At 50.2% G+C, this 20,542-nt stretch overlaps 1 protein-coding gene across 1 annotated transcript in view; it reads right to left on the bottom strand.

Annotated features, from left to right (window-relative positions):
* LOC116951993 (uncharacterized) overlaps positions 1-20,542 on the bottom strand; it is a 250,555-nt gene that overhangs the window by 110,464 nt on the left and 119,549 nt on the right. Inside the window, exons 5-6 of the mRNA XM_076073915.1 lie at positions 11,390-11,504; positions 2,349-2,364 (exon numbers count right to left, since the gene is read on the bottom strand). Coding sequence (XP_075930030.1) covers positions 2,349-2,364; positions 11,390-11,504 — 131 coding nt within the window. The remainder of the gene's footprint in view (positions 1-2,348; positions 2,365-11,389; positions 11,505-20,542) is intronic.

Below are 20,542 nucleotides of genomic sequence, written 5' to 3'. Positions count from 1 at the left end.
TTAAATTGATTTGTTCCTCCCTGCATTCATGACCTCCTTCAGCTACGAATATTCCATCAAGATCATGAAGATCCTCAGACCTTGCATTGCTCACTGTCACCACGGTCTAGGCTTCACACTTTGGGGTGACGGTGCCTTTGGGATCGTGGCAACTAAACTCTGGAACTCGTTGCCCATCGAGGTCAGGGGACTTCCGAGATACTTTACAAACCTTCAAATTTCGACTAAAAACGTCTCTGTTTAAAATGGCTTTCTCTCTCTTGAGTTACTTTCAAACGTCTTGGTTGAGCTTTGTAAAAGAAGGATTTGAGGTGACCCACACAGCAAGAAGAAAAATAGACGTTAATAATGACAATGTATAACATCTTAACGTAACGAATAAACAATTAGAATGTTTTAATGCCAGTATTAAAAAAATAATCAGAGAACCCTATTTGTCCTGACTTTTTGGCCACCCTGTATTTCTCAAGAGCACCGAGTGGGCACTACTCCCACTGCTTCCAAGTCGTCTAGGCCAGCACGGAAGAGTAGGCCAAGTACCCTCTAGACGAGCTCTATAGAGAGCCCCCTCAAATAGAGGCCCTTCCGCCAGCAGTGGCTTGAGCGCGTAAATAGAGCGCTGTACCGTTACTGAGATGTTGGGTTCGAATCTGGGTTTCAGCCACCCATGATTTAAACCAGGTACTCAAGTGCGATGAGTTGGTGGTCTCGGCCTAGTCACTAAAGACTTTTACCAAAAACACCGTGTCAAACTTGTCACTTACTTTGGCTTTATTCCAACTCTGAGAATTACATTATTTTGCTTTGATTAGCTTGTGAGGGGCGCTGCAAGGCACGTGCGAAGGTGCACCATCTACGTGTGGGATAAACAGGCGATTCTATGAAGTTCATAAAGCGATCCGGTGACATCAGCTTCATTACAAGGTGGTGCACTGCTTTCTGCGAGGGTTTCAAATGGAGAGTGTCTTCACAGGGACACGATGGCAAGAGCGCACATTTGTACACACATCGGGGAAATACAAAATTTAGTTTTTCAAAGCGTAACCCCTATTGGGGTTGGTAAAAAATACTAATGATTTAAAACGTGCCACGCAGACTTCGCTCGCTGTCGAAGCGTGAACGACTGAAGAGGCGCTGAGAACCAGAGACAAGCGGGAAAGGCAGCCACGTGGTGAGTCAGCGCCAAACACTTGCCCAAGCTCTGCAGTCCTCTATATACTGTAGTAAGTTGTTGTCGTTGTTGTTATTGGCCAATTAATGAGTCTCGACATTTCGGAGGAAACCGGAGCACGTGATGAAAACGCATGCGTGCCACGGGGGAGGCTCTATCCCCATACCAGGGGGAACAAGTGAAGTTCACATTTTTAGCTGTACCGCCTTCTCCTGGTGAGCCAGGGTATAGCAACTCCTCGATGCCCACGGGAAGGAAGTTTGACAACATCGTTTTGATGCGCTCGCAGTTCCGACTCCACAGTGCTGCATTACAGGGCACTTGTGTAGCCACCACCATCACCATCCGGCTGATACTGCATTGCAAGACACCGCGGCCTTGATACCTGTGACCATGTTCAGTCTCAATTGTGGTAGAGGATTGCTCGTCACGGGGTAATCAAAGCAGAGTTATTCATTCTCAGTGATGGAATAAGTCAAATTGAGTGATTCATATGAACGCCACGTTTTTGTGCAGTCGTTGGTGACCAGGCTGAGGCCACATATCGATCACACGAGGTCACTGGGTTTAATTTGTGTCGTGTCTGGCCGTTAATCCCAATCGCAGAGATAACGGTGGTTGGTGGGGGGGGTCGCAACCAAAAGTTCGAGAAAGGCAAAAGCATTTAGGAATAGCAAGCACATTTTTTATGAATTCATCAGAATAGTCAATATATGAATGTCCCCAATGCCATTGGAATGTCTGCATTATACTTAAGAAACATGAAACTGGAATTTGAATATACAGCCTTGATCATCACTGTCATACACAGATACCACTATTATCACAACAGACACCATAATTATCATTGCAACAGATATCATTATTATCACAACAGACACCATAATTATGATTGCAACAGATATTATTATCACAACAGCTACCATTGTCATCACCTCCGAATATCATTATCGGTGTTACCATTAAAAAGTGTACATAAGTTGATAAATATACCTCATTTACTTGGGCTGTTGAATAATGATCATTGTGACAATCGTCGTCACATAGCGGGGCATCTGCGGTTCACGTTAAAAGGAGCAGAAATACTGTCCCAAAATCACAGGGTAATCATATTTAACGTTGGTGAGACGAAAGAACGTGCAAATGACTGGCGCGCACACATTGCACACACACTCACCTGCAGTGGAAGAAGCCTGCAACAACACCAACAACAACACAAAAAACACAATGAGACATCGAGCAAAACATTCGCAGTATCCGCTCATCCGGCGTTGTGTTCACGCTGACCAATGCGAGTGCCAGAGTGCAGCATGGTCAGACTGCCACCGCTACGCACGGCCGTTCAGGTTTCCCTCGCGTGACGCGGCAGGAGTCGTAGTAGATGCATTCCAAACAAGTTGGTGGACAAAGCGAAACCGCACGAGATAGTTGCCTGCCCATGCACAGCACACACAAAAGTACACACGCAGTACACACACAACACACACGCAGTACACACACACAGTACACACACGTAGTACACACAAAAGTACACACGCAGTACACACACACAACACACATAGTACACACACTGCACACACACAGTACACACACCGCACACGCACAGTACAAGCGCAGTACACACACAGCACACACAGTACGCACACTTAGTACACACACTTAGTACACACACACAATACAAGCGCAGTATACACGTAGTACACACACTGCACACACACAGTACACACTGCACACACACAGTACACACAGTACGCACACTTAGTACACACTTAGTACACACAGTACGCACACAGCACACACACTGCACACACGTAGTACACGCACTGCACAAACAGTACACACACACACACAGACTACACACAGTACGCACACAGTACACACACTGCACACACGTAGTACACGCACTGCACACACACAGTACACACACGTAGTACACGCACTGCACACACACAGTACACACACGTAGTACACGCACTGCACACACACACAGTACAAGCGCAGTACACACACAGCACACACAGAGTATGCGTACAGTACACACACACAGTACACAAACCACACACACACAGTACACACGCTGCACACACAGTACACAAACCATACACACACAGTACACACACAGCACACACACACAGTACGCACACAACGTTATCCCACGTGTAGCCACATGGTACGAAAGAAGTTCAACATTGAACATAGATGCAGCGAATCTTGGGTGTAAAGAGGTGAGCCGCATACACGCAACAATCGCACAACCAGAACCCGCACTGAGTGAGGGAACAACCTAGATTTACATCCCAGGACAACTACCTGTGACTTCCTGTGGACTTTCACACAAAGCGGCACTGATTCAGAGGAACATATGGTCTGGATTTTAAACTCATGCAAAAATTGAATGTGCAAATTATTCGGTGATGCTGTTACTGCTGTTTCTGGGTTGGCAGTGGTTCTCAAGCACTAACAACAACTCAACACATTCGCCCACGGGGAACGTTGTGGGCAATGCTCCTTCTTAACGCATGAAGAAGGGCCATTGCCCGAAACGTCGCCGATTATATATTTATTAATTTAAGGCCACGGTGTATGGTGAACACGCACATCGACACAATTGTGCGAGTGGCTTTTTTACGTCTGTACTTTACTCGGATTATAACCAAATGGACTGTGCCGAGCTTGTCCTCCTGCTGACAGACTCACTTGAACGTGCCAAGTCAGTTACCAGCCAATGTCTCAACGCTTGCCAACAGCATGTGTGTTGTCCCTGTGTGTGCGCGTGTGTGTGTGTCCGGGACACTCAACCCACTGATTGAACACTTCCCATGCACTTCGCGCGAGGCCCACTTAGCGTCGTGTTGCCGTTGGCTGCCGCCGCGTGTTGGAACGCAAGGCCACATTTTTTCCCATTCGTTGCCAAACGGGAGAAAGTCTCTCCTCCAGGCATCGCCCAAATCCAGCGCTGGCAACACAAAGTTTTTAAACGGCTCGGAGCGAAAGCCTCCGAAACTCGACCAAAGCGTGCGAGGGTTGAACGATTTGAGTGTTTCCGCCTCTCGGCCCTGACAGGTGACCTGGATTTGTGAGCGGTGCCCCCCCCCCCCCCCCCCCCACTTGTACTCGACAGAATTCCTCGTTCAGCAGTCAGGTTGATTGAGGATTTTTGTTTTACCTACCAGGTAAGGCCCCACTGAGCTATGGAGCTGTATTTCGGAAAGCGATCTGACCACAAACGATAGCTCAAACAAAGTGGCTTATAACTTCGTTTGGTGCTTTCGTGACTGCAGGGATTACTCTTTGTTTTTTTTCGGTAAATTCACGTATAAATAAGAAATAATAATAAAATAAAATTACATAATAGTATGGCTTATCACGTGGAAATGTATAGCAGCCAACTACTCTCAACGCGTGTTTCGAAATCTGGAGGGAATAAAATGCATGCGACTATGGGGAGATCGAACCCATGACCTCCTGTAAACCAGGCGAGGTAGTTAACATCTTCTAGCCGCCGTGGTGCCAAAATGATGAACCAGCATTCATTGATTCGCTCCAGTCACTCGCTCACAAGTGGTCAGTCACCTTATCATACTTCTATCGCGACCGCCATGGTTACTGGTCCCTTGAACTTCACTCATTGGTTCCTCCACCCATGTTGAGGACTCGGTCTACTAGATTTAATATTTTGTATCATCAATGCTGTGGTCAGCCACTACACTGTTGGTCACACTTACTCAATCACTCACCCACTCAGTCACCACACTGCAGGTCACAACAACACACTCACGCACTCGTCCACTCACCCACCACACTGCAGGTCACAACAACACACTCACGCACTCGTCCACTCACTCACCACACTGCAGGTCACAACAACACACAACAACAACCGCCATTCGCCACTAAGTGGCGGTGAGGTCACCACGACACTTGTGCCAGGCTATGTGCACGTTGAGGCCACGTGAAGTGTCGAACGCCCGCTGGCAGGAGGTCACGGGGCAGACCCAGGTGCCACGGATCGACTGGCTGAGATGACTGGCTGATGCACCACCTGTGCCCCCTACTGTGCCAACTTGCTGTGATTTAGACATCTGGTGCTCCGCACATTATTGTGAGCGTCGCTCCTCCGCCCTCCATTGTTGTTGGGGGGGCGACTGCCTCCAACTGCCCAGTAGCATCCTTCACGAGCATCCTCCACAGTGGCCGATCTTGACACCGCTGGTTCCAGTCATCGGCAAGTCCACTCAGCTCCACATCCTCCTGTACCACATCACTCCATCTCTTCTCTAGTCTGTGCCGCGCCTGTTTAGCCCCCTCGATTCGGCCGAACAAAAGCTGTTTAGGCATGCGGTGGCTGGGCATGCGGGCTACATGACCAAGCCAACGCATGCCAGAGGAGCTCACCGATGGGACTTTGTCCGGATTTGTGAGCGCCTCACACAATTCAGGCTGGTTAAACCCAAGATGAATCGTAGGCAGGCTAGCCTAAATGTTTCTAACCGGCGAAGATGTTCCATTAGGGGGGTCCAGGTTTCACAAGCGTAGAGAAGGGAGGGAATGACTGTGGACGAGAAGACCTGAAGCTTCGTGCGGAGCGACAGACCAGGTAGCTTCCACACAGCGTTACGCAACCGATGAAAAGTGAGACCTCTGCTGTCAAACCGGAGCCGGTCATGAGCACACTGCCCAGGTATGGGAAACTCTTCACTCTCTCCACAACTGCCATCATCACCAATTGTGAGTTGTGGGGGTGGAGTGTCAGATGGTACAAAATACCCAGGCAGGTGCTTAGTTTTGGTGGGGCTGATGGTGAGGCCCCACCTCTTAGTGGCAAGCTCCAGGTTCAGCAGCAGCGCCTTCAACTCCTCCTCTGAGTGAGCAGCGATTACCAGATCATCGGCATACATACCGTGGTTGACCCATAGGGAGCCATCCCTTAACCACACCCGGGCATCGATCAGCCTCCATTGTATCTGTACCAGATGGAAATTCCTCCGGTAGAGCTATTGAAGGCTTCACGAACTACGTGGTCGAAATAGATGTTAAACAATGTGGGAGCCAGAGGACATCCCTGTCGCACCCCAAGGTGAACAGCGGATGGCTCCGACTCCCAGCCCCATAGTTTTATCCGGGCCCGCTCACCATCATGAAGGTCCTTAATGATCGTAAGCAGAGGGTTAGGGACTCCGAAAGCACGAAGAACAACCCAGAGCCCAGGCCTTGACCAGGTCAATAAAGCAGAGATGTAGGTTTTGTTGGAATTCCCTACACCTCTGTTGTAGCAGACGGACAGAAAAACAACACACTCACTCACCCACTCACTCATTCATCCACTCACTCATCACACTGCAGGTCACAACAACACATTCACCCACCACTCAATTACCCACCCACCCACCCACTCACCACACTGCATAGTCACCTCACTTCCCTTTCTGCTTCGTCCCTCACTCTGCTCCACTCTGGAATTCACTCTCCCATCGTCTGTTTCCCCGAGTCCTTATTATAATCTTGCTCAATTATAGAAATGTGTTACACTCTTACATAAATTATATGAGATTTACCACAACTTCGATAGTGTTGCTTGTTGCAGGCTGCTTGGTATTTCAGGCCCTTGGGCCTGGACTCAGCAACTGCAATTTAAAAAAATAAACGTCTCTTTCGTTCAACACGCAAAATACCCAGGAAGGAATTTGGCCAAAATCCTACAGTGGTGCTGTGGTAGAGCACCAAGCACATAAGCAGTAACTCGCGAGTTCAAATCCCTGTGGCGAATTGACACAGCCCATCATCCTTCTGGGGTGGATAAAATGGGGCATTTTGTGCAGGAAGTGAATACTCTAGCGGTTTCCAATCGAGAGAACGGTCCCCATCATCATCATCAACAACAAAAGCCATGTTCTATCGGATGCCAGATGAAGACCTCCCCACGTCGTCACCATCCCTCATTGGTGCTGTGACCCCACAATCTGCCTCGCCGGTGCGCACGGGTTCATCTGATCGTTTCACCTCCGCGACGGTCGTATCTCGGGGCGCATTGCCTCCTCTTGGCTGCCGTTCCTTCGCCAGTCTCATCAACCGGCCATCGCCCCTTGTGACCCCGACGCGTCCTGCCCACGCCCGCTGACTCGTCTGAAGTCAATACTCACGTCTCCGACTCACTTCGTTCTCCGATCCGCGTGCTGCTGCTCTCCCTCTCTCTCTCTCCGTCGCTCAGTGTCGTTTCAAGCGTGCGCAACTCTTCGTGATTTTTCTGAATCCTTTTTCGTCGTTTTTCCCACCCCGGGAATTGTGGAATTTTCCATCCTTGGCTCAAAACTCACAGTCGCGGTGAGCTACTACCCCGTGTTTGAGCGCGAGGACATACCACGAAGCACACTGCGCTTGACAAATCCTCTTTTCACGCCGAGATTTTTCAAGCCGCGGAGCTGCATTGTGGGCGGCAGGGGGCATTGCTCGCAAAAAAAATCCATTGTTGTACCCTACTTCTACACTCCCACGTCTACGCTCCTTGCTGTCAGCAAACCCGGACTGATTGGCGTGGTTAAGTATGGTCAAATAGCCTACCACGGCTGCGCACGGCGCGTGGGGAGGCCCTCATCCAGCAGTGGATTGACAAAGGACCTCACGTGCATGTGTTATACGCATATTTACGCATACGCGTTTACAAAATTTGTGCAGACATCCGTATGTGATGCATATGAAGCGAAGCGCTCCTGATTTTACTTGGATGCATCGTAAAAATCCGACAATCAGAAATCGTTACAAAATATCGGATAAACCACAACATTTGTTTAGTTTCAGACGGATCTGAAAAAACACAATAGAGTGATGTCACAACAAAAATTACGCCACTTTCGTGATTTTTCTGCCAAATGCGCCATCGGGTGACGTCTCTATGATCAACGCAATGACATGTTGTGCTAGTACGGAATGGACGTTATCCCAAAAATCCCGCAAGAGATCTGAAACTGCCAAATCCCAAATGTTAAATCGGATGCTGATTTTTTTCTGTGTGTTTAGTGTTGTTGTCCTTCCCCCGCACCTCCGATTATCAAGGTTGGTTACATACACTCACCCACTCACTCATTCACTCACTCGCCACACTGCAGGTCACAACTACGCACTCACCCATCACTCATTTACTCACCCACCCACCCACTCACCACACTGCAGGTTACATGTACATTCTTAAAACACACACACAGACGTGTACTTGAACGTGCACACGTTTGAAGATAGGTAAATCGAACCCGGGACTTCCAGCTGAGCTGGCTCCGCGTGCTCCGATTCGTGAAACTCGAGCCAGACGGCCCCCTACCCCCCCCCCCCCCACTGCAACAAATCTGGTCCCAATTACCGCCCAGCTCGCCGGCACTCTGCCGAAAACCCCACGATGCAACGGAAATTTGCGGTGGAATGCGCAAAATTGAAGTCCCAGGCATAGCCTCAAGGAGACTCGGGGGTCTCCTTCACACCGAGACGGCGGCGAAAATCACGGGGCTAGACACGCCGGGGGCTCGCGCAGACACGACGCCGGGCACCGTGACGGTCTCGGCGATTGTGTCGAGGCCCTCCCTGCCCTGGGAACTGCGTTGTAATTCACTCCACGCCGAGTCCTAATGTGCACCGCTTTGTGTTACTTTATTTGTATTTATTTTAATTAGGGGGTGCCGCGGTGGTGTAGATGCTAACGCACTCGCCTGGTATGCAGGAGGTCGTGGGTTCGAGCCCGACCTTGACAGCCTGCTGTATATTTAGAGTTTGCACGTTCTTCACGTGGTCACGTGCATTTTTCTCAGGGTCCTCCAGTTTTTTTCCCTCCGCATTTAGAATCAACATCGCGCGTTTAGAGGATTTGGCCGCTTTAAATTTCCATACGATCAGCCACTTCGTTGGGCCATCATTTGTGGCCAAGTTGCTTCTGAAAAACGGCTGCATAGCTCAGTGGGGCCTTACCTGGTAAAATAAAAGATATTTCATAGTTTAGTTTAATTGTTACTTGCTGCCGTGTTGCAACAGTTAGCACGACGCTGGACTTGCAATCCAGAGGTCGCCGGTTCAATCTCCTGGGGCGCGTTTCTCAACCGCCCCTTGCCTGTCCGGCTAGCTGCAGGATACATTTGTACGCCGCAGTTAGTCAATCGGCAGGTAGTGCACGGTGGGGCAAAGTGTGGGTACTCCCTGACCTTTTCCAATACCTTTGATCAGTGTGGTGGTGCGGTTGCACTCATCACAATGGGCGACCCAGAGTCAGCGCCGTGCAGATGGAGGCCAGTCCCTCGAAAGGATCAACGACGCTCAATATCCCACAAAGTGGTACTTATTTTAATCGGCTCTAGAGGCATGATGGGCGAAGCTGACCACCACCGAGCACAATTTGTAATTGCCTCTGCTCCTGCGGTACTGCAAGAAGGTTGAAGTGATAACCGCGCTAAACGCTGGGCCACCCAGAAAGCACCCGTTGAGGGAAATTTGAAAAAGCCTGGTCTCTTGTATTCAAAGTTAGTCACAAGCTGCATAACAGCTGTGTGCTTTTGTGTTACATGAAGTTTCTACTCATGACACACCACGAGAAGGGGAGCAGAGCCAAGGGGATGTGCATTGCGTGCCTTCAGATACGCTTATGCGGCCGTCTGGAACGCTCTTCCTTTTGACAGTTAGCAGCCACTGGAGCGATGCATTTTTAAATCATCATCTAGATTGAAAACGAATTTCTTCAGAACTGCTTTTTGTGTTTAGTTTGTTGTCCTTTCCCAGGACCTCCGCTTAGCATGGTTGGCCACGTACGTTTCGAAATAAGTTCAACATACATTTAATGAACGGGAAAAGGATGGGATGCCGGCATGGAAGTCCCCAAGACAGACAAAGAGGAGGGCACGGCTCAAGATGAGCGGCAGCAAGGAGGGCTGAGCAGGAACAGGGAGGAGGGGGAGAAGGAAAGACCGGGTCAAGATGTCAGGGATGAGGGGGCAATGGTGATGATGATGAGTGGGGAGGGAGGACAGGGAGAAAATGAAGGAGCGAGCAGACGTGAGCCGCACGGAGGAGCAGCGTCTGTTTTCACAGCGGGCAGGGAGAGGGAAGGGGTTTAGAGTGAGGGTGGCCATACATAAGTCACGTGATTTACGAGAGGCTTGAACTGATTTGGAGAGAGAGAGATAGAGAGACATATAGAGGATGAAATACAACATCGACCCATTGCAGAGCGGCGGGCAGATGAAATTCGCATCGGAAATAAAAACTGACGATTCACTTTCTCAATTTGCCACTCTGCTCCCGAGAATGTATCGTGGGAACGCGGTTTCCGCTTTCAAATCCCCCTCTCCTCACGCCGGGCTCCATCGCGGCTCCGAGGACGCCGCGATGCACATCGGCGGAGGCGATGGATCTCGAGCGTGGCAGAGATGTCACTGGGGGGCGCTGTTGCAGTGTCATGCCACAGGATGTCGTATGTTGTGCTGCACAGAGTGCGCTTTCTGATGTTTTCGGATTTGCAGGTTTTGGCTTGATGGTCCGACGTTTCACTCCATGCGCTGGGAGCTCATTCAGTTTTACGGTTTCCCCTTCGTTTGCTCAATAAGCTCCCGGCACGTGGAGTGAAGCGTCGGCGCCTTGTGGCGAACAAATCCCGACACGACCCGACAGCACGTTGGAGGTCCTCGAGCAGCGTGCCTAAGATTCAGTGATTTTTTTTCTTCTTCTTCTCAGTAACGACACCGCAAAACCCACATCAGACAGTTTATGACACAAATCTAAGGTGAATTGTGTCATAACCAATCTGTATGGCTCTTCTCCCCCCGCCCCCCACTTCTCCCCGGCTAAGTTACTAAGACCACAACACATCCACCGCGGTGTTGGCAGGGCGTCTGCCTCGCGTCTCCCACCGGCGCGCTTTGTCGCCGTTACGTGGCGCCGAAATTCCCCTGCGCGGTATCCATGCCACGGCCTGCAGCCCCTCCCCCTCCTAAAAGCCTTCCGAGCCGCCCCCCCAGACGCCCCTCAGGTCCTCTAGGCATGGTGGGCACGACCCGCGCGCTGGCCTGAGGCACCTCCTGAGGCACCTCCTGAGGCACCTCCTGAGGCACCTCCTGAGGCACCTCCTGAGGCACCTCCTGAGGCACCTCCTGAGGCACCTCCTGAGGCACCTCCGCAAACCCCGGGGGGATGGGGGGCAGCACGTGCGGCGGTGTTTCGGGCCGCTTCTGGCGGTGGTCGTCCCCTTACCGTCGCGGCGTCCTTGACCGCGGCCTCCGCGTCCCGCAGCCTCTGCAGGAGGCCCTTCTCCTTGGCCTTGAGCTCGGCCTCCTCGCACTCGCCTCGATCGATCTCAGCCTCCAGCCTGCAACACAAACACGCGCCAGTCAGCACGGTCCAGTGCGTTTGTTGTTGCTGTACAACAGGCCCTTTGTGTCATTCCGCTTGCTGGATGAGGACTTCCTCCCCGCCACTAGGATTGCCATCTGTCCTGGTTGCACCAGGATTGTCCACTTGTTGAGGTAGCTGACCTGGGGAAATGTGTAAGTCTTCCTTGGACTAATACGAGTCCAGGTTTATGCGATTTTGCGGAATAATGTACCGCTCAAAACAACGCAGTCACATGTTGGTCTTCACTCTTTAACTATTGAGGGATATTCGCGTAATTCCCATGTTATGTTCCGGTTCTTTTTCGGACAACCACCATGTCGTGAGAGTCATTGGGATTACTTTGTTATCCTTCACCATGCTGGTAAGTGCCGGTGGGCGAAGACCCAGAGGGCTTCCAGAACCAGCTCAGATATCAACCATCACCACTGACGTCATCTGCGGCAATGAGTTGCACCCAGGTGGCCGGGTGAAAAGTGGCCATACACGCCTGTAATCCAGCCTTGTCGTGGCAGCGAGTCTTGGTGGATCGCACAGATGTTGCGGCAAGGTTCGCCGCGTGGAGCGGCAAGGAGGTGCCCCGTACCCTGACCTTGCCAGGAGAAGGCGGTAAAAAAAAAGTGTGGACTAATATCATCGGGCCCCATCTGTACGGGGCAGTGTCACCCCCTCGCACGTGTGGGCTTTCTCTGGGTGCTCCGGTTTCCTCCCAACACGTCACCAGTCGTTAATTGGCTGGAAAACAATCTTAATCTATGCGACTCCGTGTGTCCTGATCGCGCAGCGTTGTGAGATGGAGTTGCATTAATTACTCTGTGTAAAAAAAGGCTCAATGTGAATATTACTAAATAGTAAGCCACAGGCTCCAAACGTTAAACTAAACTATTTATAGCGGCCAAATATTGAACATTGAGCATGGATTGTGACAATTTGGGGATCACGATTCCATGAACCAATGTATTATTTTTGCCATCACATTTATACCGTCTCGTTTGTATTGTTGCGTTTCATTGTACAGTTTTTGTCTATTCCGTAAGAATAAATACAGAAGATATATATAGCAGCATAACAGCGAGCGCGAGGTAATTATTAATTGTGTACCAATCTAGATTTTAAGTTTTCGTGACTGCCGGGGTTGTGTATCCCGTTTCCGTAACAACATAAATACGACTAAAATAGAATCAATTCTTACCGCGCACAATTCAATTCCAGCCTGCATTGTGAGCGTGGCAATCAATCCGAATGAAGAAGCCGTGCACCCATATTGCATGTTGAACAGACACCGCCACCCACGCCATCCCCGGCTCGTTCACTGTAAGAATTGCAATGCGTGGCAGGCTGCACGTTTTACACGGTAGCATTTGGGTGAAATTCATCGCAAGGTCAAGGTGGAGCGCCCCCATTGCTGATGGGAAAATGAAGGAAGCCGCTGATCTTTTGTGTTCCCCCAGCTTACAACAATCTCCACGATTCCGCGGACGTTATACAAATTGAAAATGTAAGCCGGCATTGGGAGCGCTCATCGTGAAACGTAATCACTCTCACAGGGGTGCTGTAATGTAATCCCACAGCTGGTATTTTAAAGGTAATGTGATTTTTATATATTTGATTACATAAGCATTAGTCTTAAAAAATATACACATTTGGTTGACGTGCGACGAATGTGGGCTATGTTCTGCAACATATACCGGCTGCAGACCCCGATACATTATTATTTTTTTAAATGGATTTAGATTCACCTTAGAAGTATTTTTTATTTCATTTAAATAGCCCACTCTGACTTGGACATAGGTCGTTTGCCCTTTTCATTGTCGTTGCAACAGGATTCTGAACTCCCGACTGAAGGGCATTGTGGGGGGGGGCTGCAGCGATCCATGGAGAAGGCCCGGCACCACCACATGCTCAGATTAGCACGGTTGGCTACAGACGGTGCGAAAGAAGTTAGCTAAAATAAACTTGTATTTTAATAGGTAAAGGCCCACTGAGCTATATAGGCTATTTTTCAGAGGCGACCTGGCCACAAATGATAGCGCAACAAAGTGGCTTATCACCATGTGGAAATTCATAGCAGACAAATACTCAAAACGTGTGATAGTGATTCTAAATGTGTAAAACCGGAGGGCCTGGAGAGAAATCCCCACGACCACGGGGAGAGAGAACACGCGACCTCCTGCATACCAGGCGAGGTAGTTAACATCTCGCCACCGCGGCACCCCAGGGCCACTTTGCAAGGGCATTACATGATGGCCACCAGCAACGCTCACATCTCACAGAATAGAAATAAAAAGCACAGCAGAGCAGCAATTGGGGATTGCGAGCACCTGCTTTTGTAGTCCGATTTACACCAATTGGGGATTGCCACTACCTGCTTTTGCATTCCAATTTACAGCACTTGGCATCAATTGTAATGGATTACTCCCCAACGCTGTCACACGATGCAGCGGTGGCCCGGTCGCCTCGGGAGATGGCAGCACCGGAGCTCCGCGGCCCGTCTCACGTTCCGGGGCTCACCGCCGCCGCCGTGACAGACACCAGACTCGGGGGGTGGGTGGGGTCAGAGCCAAGCGAGGTAATTCGAGCCAATCTGTCGGGCTAAATTGTGAAGCCAGCGGTGTGATGTTTAGCGAGTTAAACACACGCGAGACAACAACAACAACCACAACAACCACAACAACCACAACAACCAGCTCCGGTCGTTTTCAACTCCTCAAGCGGAATAGCTAACATTAACCGGTCACGGCTGACCTCAGCGGTGAGTGATATCTGAACTAGTTCTGTGGCCGGAACCTCTGGTAAGCTCCTGGGCATCTGTGAAAAAGAGCTTTATAGCTCATCGGATTCATCCAGCATGAAAATATATATCTGAATCTGAAGAGGGTTCTGTTATGTTTTTGCAGTAGGGGGGCAATGCTGCTGCTGTGTGCAATCTGGATTGATTGATTTGCAGTGTAGTGTTTTCAGCAATAATAATAATAGATTACACTTCTTTATAGCGCCTTTTACTTCGGAGGTTGCAAGGCACATTGTCATGTTTGGCCTGCACCAGTCACATGATCCATGCTGGTGACCTGTGAGGTCAGTTCCCTGCGGAGGGTGAACTCAGTCCATCATTATCATCCAATGCCCACGCCGATCTTGTTTAGCGACCGTGAGTGACTCAGATTCAACTTTAGACATTGTTATTTTTCTCAGAGTTATTAAATTGGACGACAATCAGAAGATTGCGTGTTCAAATCCTGGTTGGGGGTTGACTCAGCCCATCATTCCCCAGGAGGTCATGAAGACGGGCATCCTTTTGTGGGGAAGCCAACTGTCATTGTCCCTTGGAGAGACTCACCCCTGCCATAGGGATGTGGAACTTCCACCACTGGCTCGGGGGTGTAAACAGGAGATGAGCACCGCCCCAACATGTCCACTTGAGCAGGAAATCACTTTGGCTTGAATTCTAAACACTGTCCAGTGCGCGAGGGCCTGAAATTGCTACGGGTTCGGACTTTTGCCGCCCGCTGGGTGTACAGCACTTGCAAAACACCTTGCATGGGGTTAACGTAAGTGGCAGGGAGGCGATTTTACCGGGGGTGCCTTAATTAGCTTCTGGCACGCTCTTGGCCGGTGACGGTGACACGATGGTTTCCTTTAAATAACCTCGGAGTAAGTCAAGAAGGCGCTCATTTGCGGGCAGAGTGTCAATTTGCAACGCGAGCTGTTGAAAAACATCTTGAAACCGGGCCAACAGCCATCTGCAGCAGCACACATCCCCGACCCCTAATTATTCTCCTCCGGTCCGCGAGAAATGTGCCCTGCGAAGATCGTTAGCGAGCGTGGCTGACGATGTAGTGGCTGGAGAGGGTTGCCACCTCCCTGGTTTCTAGACCACGGTGGGAGCAGGATGACCTCTCGACACGAGCAAAATCTGTGTTGTTCAAATTAAACAAATTACATGGTTGGCGATGCTGCTGCTGTTGCTGCGTTCGCAGTGATGCACGCAGCACAATTGACCAAAATAAAACCTCGACACATTGGTCAATACCATTGTGGCCTTAAAATGATTGCCAACATTTAACTGTTCTATTATTTTCAGGCAAGTAACTTTCAACGCATTAAACTATAAAACGTCTATTTTCACACATACTCTCCGATGTACGTATCGTGCATGTGCGAGTTTGTTTTAATCGATGAATCCACACATTTCTACATGCTGTGGTGTTTAGACCGTGTACGTCTAAACACAGGATTCGCTCGCTCTCGCCACCACAGTGGCGAGATGTTGACTCTCTCGCCTGGTATGCAGGAGGTCGTGGGTTCGATTCCGACCGTGACGCCAGTATATTTTGAGTTTGCATGTTCTCCCCGTGTCGCGTGGATTTTTCTCCGGGTCCTCAGGTTTTTCCCTCTACATGTAGAATCAACATGCGTTGAGAGTATTTGGCTCCCGTAAATGTCCACATGTTAAGCCACTTCGTTGAGCTATCATTCGGGAACAGGTAGCTTCTGAAAAAGAGCTACATTGCTCAGTGGGCCTTACCTGGCAAAATAAAAAAAATGTTGTTTCGTTCAGAAAGAACGGCTCAGAGGCGCGAGAAGGAACCAAAGACAATTGGGAAGGCAAGCCGTGCTGTGGGCCCATGCTAAATCTCCCCCTCCAAGTTCTACTCTCCTCTATATATTCAGGTGTTATCGGCCAATGCATGAGCGTTTACAAGTGACAGGAAGCCAGAACACTCTGGAGAAAACCCACGCGTGCGAGGGGGCAACACTCTATCCCATAGAAGTAGAACAAGTTGGGCCCCATTTTGCTGTCGTGGCTTCTCCCTGGGAAGCCCAGGGTATGGCATCTTCCTCGTCGCTCACGGGAAGAGAGCTTCACGACATCTGCGCGTTGATCAACCAACCCTCGCACAGTGCTGGATTACAGAGCGGCACGTGCCTAAGCCACCACCGCCCGGCAAAATCGACATGACGCCAGATCAAATCCTGTTTGGGGATCACCCAGGCAAATCGTGCCTATGGGGTCGATACAGTAAGTAATAACTACGGTGGCTGTCTCGTTGAGGGACTGGCACCAGCGTGTGAACGTGGAATTCCCACGCTGGTGCCTTAGCGTTGCCACGTTGAGGTGCCCCCAACTGCTCACATGTGCAAGAGACACAACGTGACGCGAGTTCACTTTTGGTCATGTGCAGAATGTTCATTTCCCGCAGGTTTCTCCCTGGCAAAAGATTTCCGTCGTTAATATCGGTGGAATTCAAAGCTGCGTTCAATAGAGCGTAGCCATCTATCCCTGTCCAAATTGTACAATGTGGGCTCCAGATGTACACGTGCACAGTACGTGTGCAGCCTGTTAATCGATCCACTGCTAGACGAGAGCCGCCCTACACGTGCCGTGTAAGCAGTGAAGGTTATATTTCACCAAACTTCTCCAAGGCTGGTCAGCACAGGTTGGTGACGGTGTACGGAACACAAACACCACTAACCCCCGTTCTATGCATGGGTGGTGATGGTGGTCGCCCATCCGAGCACTTATCCAGGCTCAACCCCGCTTAGCTTCCGACGGTTCTGATGAGATCCGGTGCGTTGCGGGGGAATTGGTAAATCGGCATTTACTGCCCATATCGCTTTCCATTCCCGATCAACGAGAGCTGCGGTTACATTAACATATGATACACGCGCGGGTACAGCGTATCGCATCGTGCCAACGTAAACGCAGCTGGAGAGTGATGGCAAAGAGCACGTTTCGCAGGCTCACGTTCGTGATTCTCCCAGTGATGTGACACTTTTTGCACGAAAGGGGACGCGGAGGGAGAGACGCGGAGGGAGAGACGCGGATATTTAGGACGCCGGGGGAGCTTCCTCGGATTTCTACAACAACCCCCCACTGTGGACGCGGGGTTAGCTGAGTTCAGGGCCACTGCCTGAGCGCACCACGTGACCAAACCGCGTAAATAACGACCCCCCCACACACACACAACCCCCCCCCTCACACACACAGCCCCCCCCCTCACACACACACAGCCCCCCCCCACACACACACAGCCCCCCCCCCACACACAGCCCCTCACACACACAGCCCCCCCCCACACACAGCCCCCCCCACACACAGCCCCCCCTCACACACACAGCCCCCCCTCACACACACAGCCCCCCTCACACACACAGCCCCCCCCCCCACACAGCCCCCCCTCACACACACAGCCCCCCCCCCTCACACACAGCCCCCCTCACACACACAACCCCCCCCCCACACACAGCCCCCCCTCACACACACAGCCCCCCCCTCACACACACAGCCCCCCCTCACACACACAGCCCCCCCTCACACACACAGCCCCCCCCCCACACACAGCCCCCCCCCACACACAGCCCCCCCTCACACACACAGCCCCCCTCACACACACAGCCCCCCCCACACACAGCCCCCCTCACACACACAGCCCCCCCCCACACACAGCCCCCCCTCACACACACAGCCCCCCCTCACACACACAGCCCCCCCTCACACAGCCCCCCCCACACACAGCCCCCCCTCACACACACAGCCCCCCCTCACACACACAGCCCCCCCCCACACACAGCCCCCCCTCACACACACAGCCCCCCTCACACACAGCCCCCCCTCACACACAGCCCCCCTCACACACACAGCCCCCCCTCACACACACAGCCCCCCCTCACACACACAGCCCCCCTCACACACACAGCCCCCCCTCACACACACAGCCCCCCCCCACACACAGCCCCCCCCCCACACACAGCCCCCCCCCCTCACACACACAGCCCCCCTCCCCTCATTTCCATTAGTTGCCATGGCGACGGCGAACATCTGGGTCTCAGAGCCTCGTCATGGCCCTGCTGGAGGACGACGTTCCCTCTCTCGACAGAAGCAGCCACGGCATCCATCCCCTCGTCCCCACATCACACTCCACTCAGTACACTCTCACCTGCTTCATGTTGTTGTTATTGTATTTTATACGTCTCAAATTAAGTCAAAGAGTCTCCCTTGCACACACGTGTGCAATAATGTGGTGCGCATCTTCATTGGCTGAGCCAGTGGTGACAATTCCACATTCCCATGGTTGGGGCCAAGTACCGCCATGCGATGGCCACTCTCGACTCCCGACAGTGGTGTTTGTTTTATCGATCCTTAAAGGGATGATGATGATGATGTTGTTGTTGACTGGCTGAGTCTTTAAGAGACTGGATGCTGGTCAAGTGCCTCTTAACACAGCACCACCTGGCCGCCTGTATAATTATTGAAACGTAGCGCTGTTGTTATATTTTGTGTTTTTTCAAAGCCATGTAATCGCATTTCGTGATTACCTCTTGACCTCGTAAACAGCAAAGCGCTCTTCTCTGCGACGAAGGCCGGGCTGGGTGATTTAGAGGCGCTGCCGTGTCTTCACATTACCCAAAGCTGCTGACGCTCTCATTTCTATACCTCTGTGGGGGGTTTCTTAAAAATCAATTTCAAAATTAAAATAAAATGTGATCAACTGGTACACCCTAAGCATGGTTAAGCCACTTCATATCACTTACAAGAATAATTCTCTGACGGCCCTTGGTCAATCCACTGCTAGATTAAGGCCTCTCCCACCACTCACTCCATGCCGATCCTGGGGGGGGGGGTTGTTTGACCATACTTCACCACGCTGGTCGTTTTAGATTAATGAAGGGAACCTCCGGACTCGGGTGAGATGTCACTCGCCACTCATGGTAATCAAACTCATATTACTGGGTTCATCGGTAATCTATTTACACTCTGAAACTTAATACGAAATAAGGATTTACTTACACATCACATTCGTGATCAGGTTCATACAGTCACGCTATGGTTCAGGAATGCTTCACTTGGAACGCATTTATTCCCAGCTCTGTAGCTGACACCCTCTCTCTCGTGTCCGTTGTGTTTTGGGCCTCTGCTTAGCACAACAACAAAAAACAATACTACAGCTCAAGACGGAAACATAACCACCAACCGGGCAGATTGATGGACCAACATCTTTAAACACACGCTGCTACCAACAACAAAACGCACGGTTTATTTTGGCGATGTCCCGTACGGTACTGTGTTTACGAGAACGTTAGGGGAGAAGAGCGCATTTACAGCTCATACACTGCCACCAACCAACCCCCTCCCTTACAACGAAACTATTTACTAAAATACAGACCGCAAACTATTTACTAAAATACAGACCGCAAACTATTTACTAAAATACAGACCGCAAACTATTTACTAAAATACAGACCGCAAACTATTTACTAAAATGCAGACCGCAAACTATTTACTAAAATACAGACTGCAAACTATTTACTAAAATACAGACCGCAAACTATTTACTAAAATACAGACCGCAAACTATTTACTAAAATACAGACCGCAAACTATTTACTAAAATACAGACCGCAAACTATTTACTAAAATACAGACCGCAAACTATTTACTAAAATACAGACCGCAAACTATTTACTAAAATACAGACCGCAAACTATTTACTAAAATACAGACCGCAAACTATTTACTAAAATACAGACCGCAAACTATTTACTAAAATACAGACCGCAAACTATTTACTAAAATACAGACCGCAAACTATTTACTAAAATACAGACCGCAAACAATTTACTAAAATACAGACCGCAAACTATTTACTAAAATACAGACCGCAAACTATTTACTAAAATACAGACTGCAAACTATTTACTAAAATACAGACTGCAAACTATTTACTAAAATACAGACCGCAAACTATTTACTAAAATACAGACCGCAAACTATTTACTAAAATACAGACCGCAAACTATTTACTAAAATACAGACCGCAGCGGCCACATACGCTGACCCTAACACGAAACAAAATACATCAACAACAGGTTCCTGCAGCCGAGTCACATCACACGTCCCCCACTGCCCCCCCCCCCCCCCCTGTGCTCGGCATCTGATTCTGAGAATTACAAACTGTGTGTTTACACACGTAGGTGGGAATAAAAAAAAAAGCTTCCTTTCTGAATGCAGGTTTG

The sequence above is a fragment of the Petromyzon marinus genome, chromosome 44 (genome assembly GCF_048934315.1).
Source record: "Petromyzon marinus isolate PM22_M1 ecotype Great Lakes invasive population chromosome 44, UKy_Petmar_22M1.pri1.0, whole genome shotgun sequence".
Lineage (NCBI taxonomy): Eukaryota > Metazoa > Chordata > Hyperoartia > Petromyzontiformes > Petromyzontidae > Petromyzon > Petromyzon marinus.
This window is presented reverse-complemented; position numbering and strand designations above follow the sequence as displayed.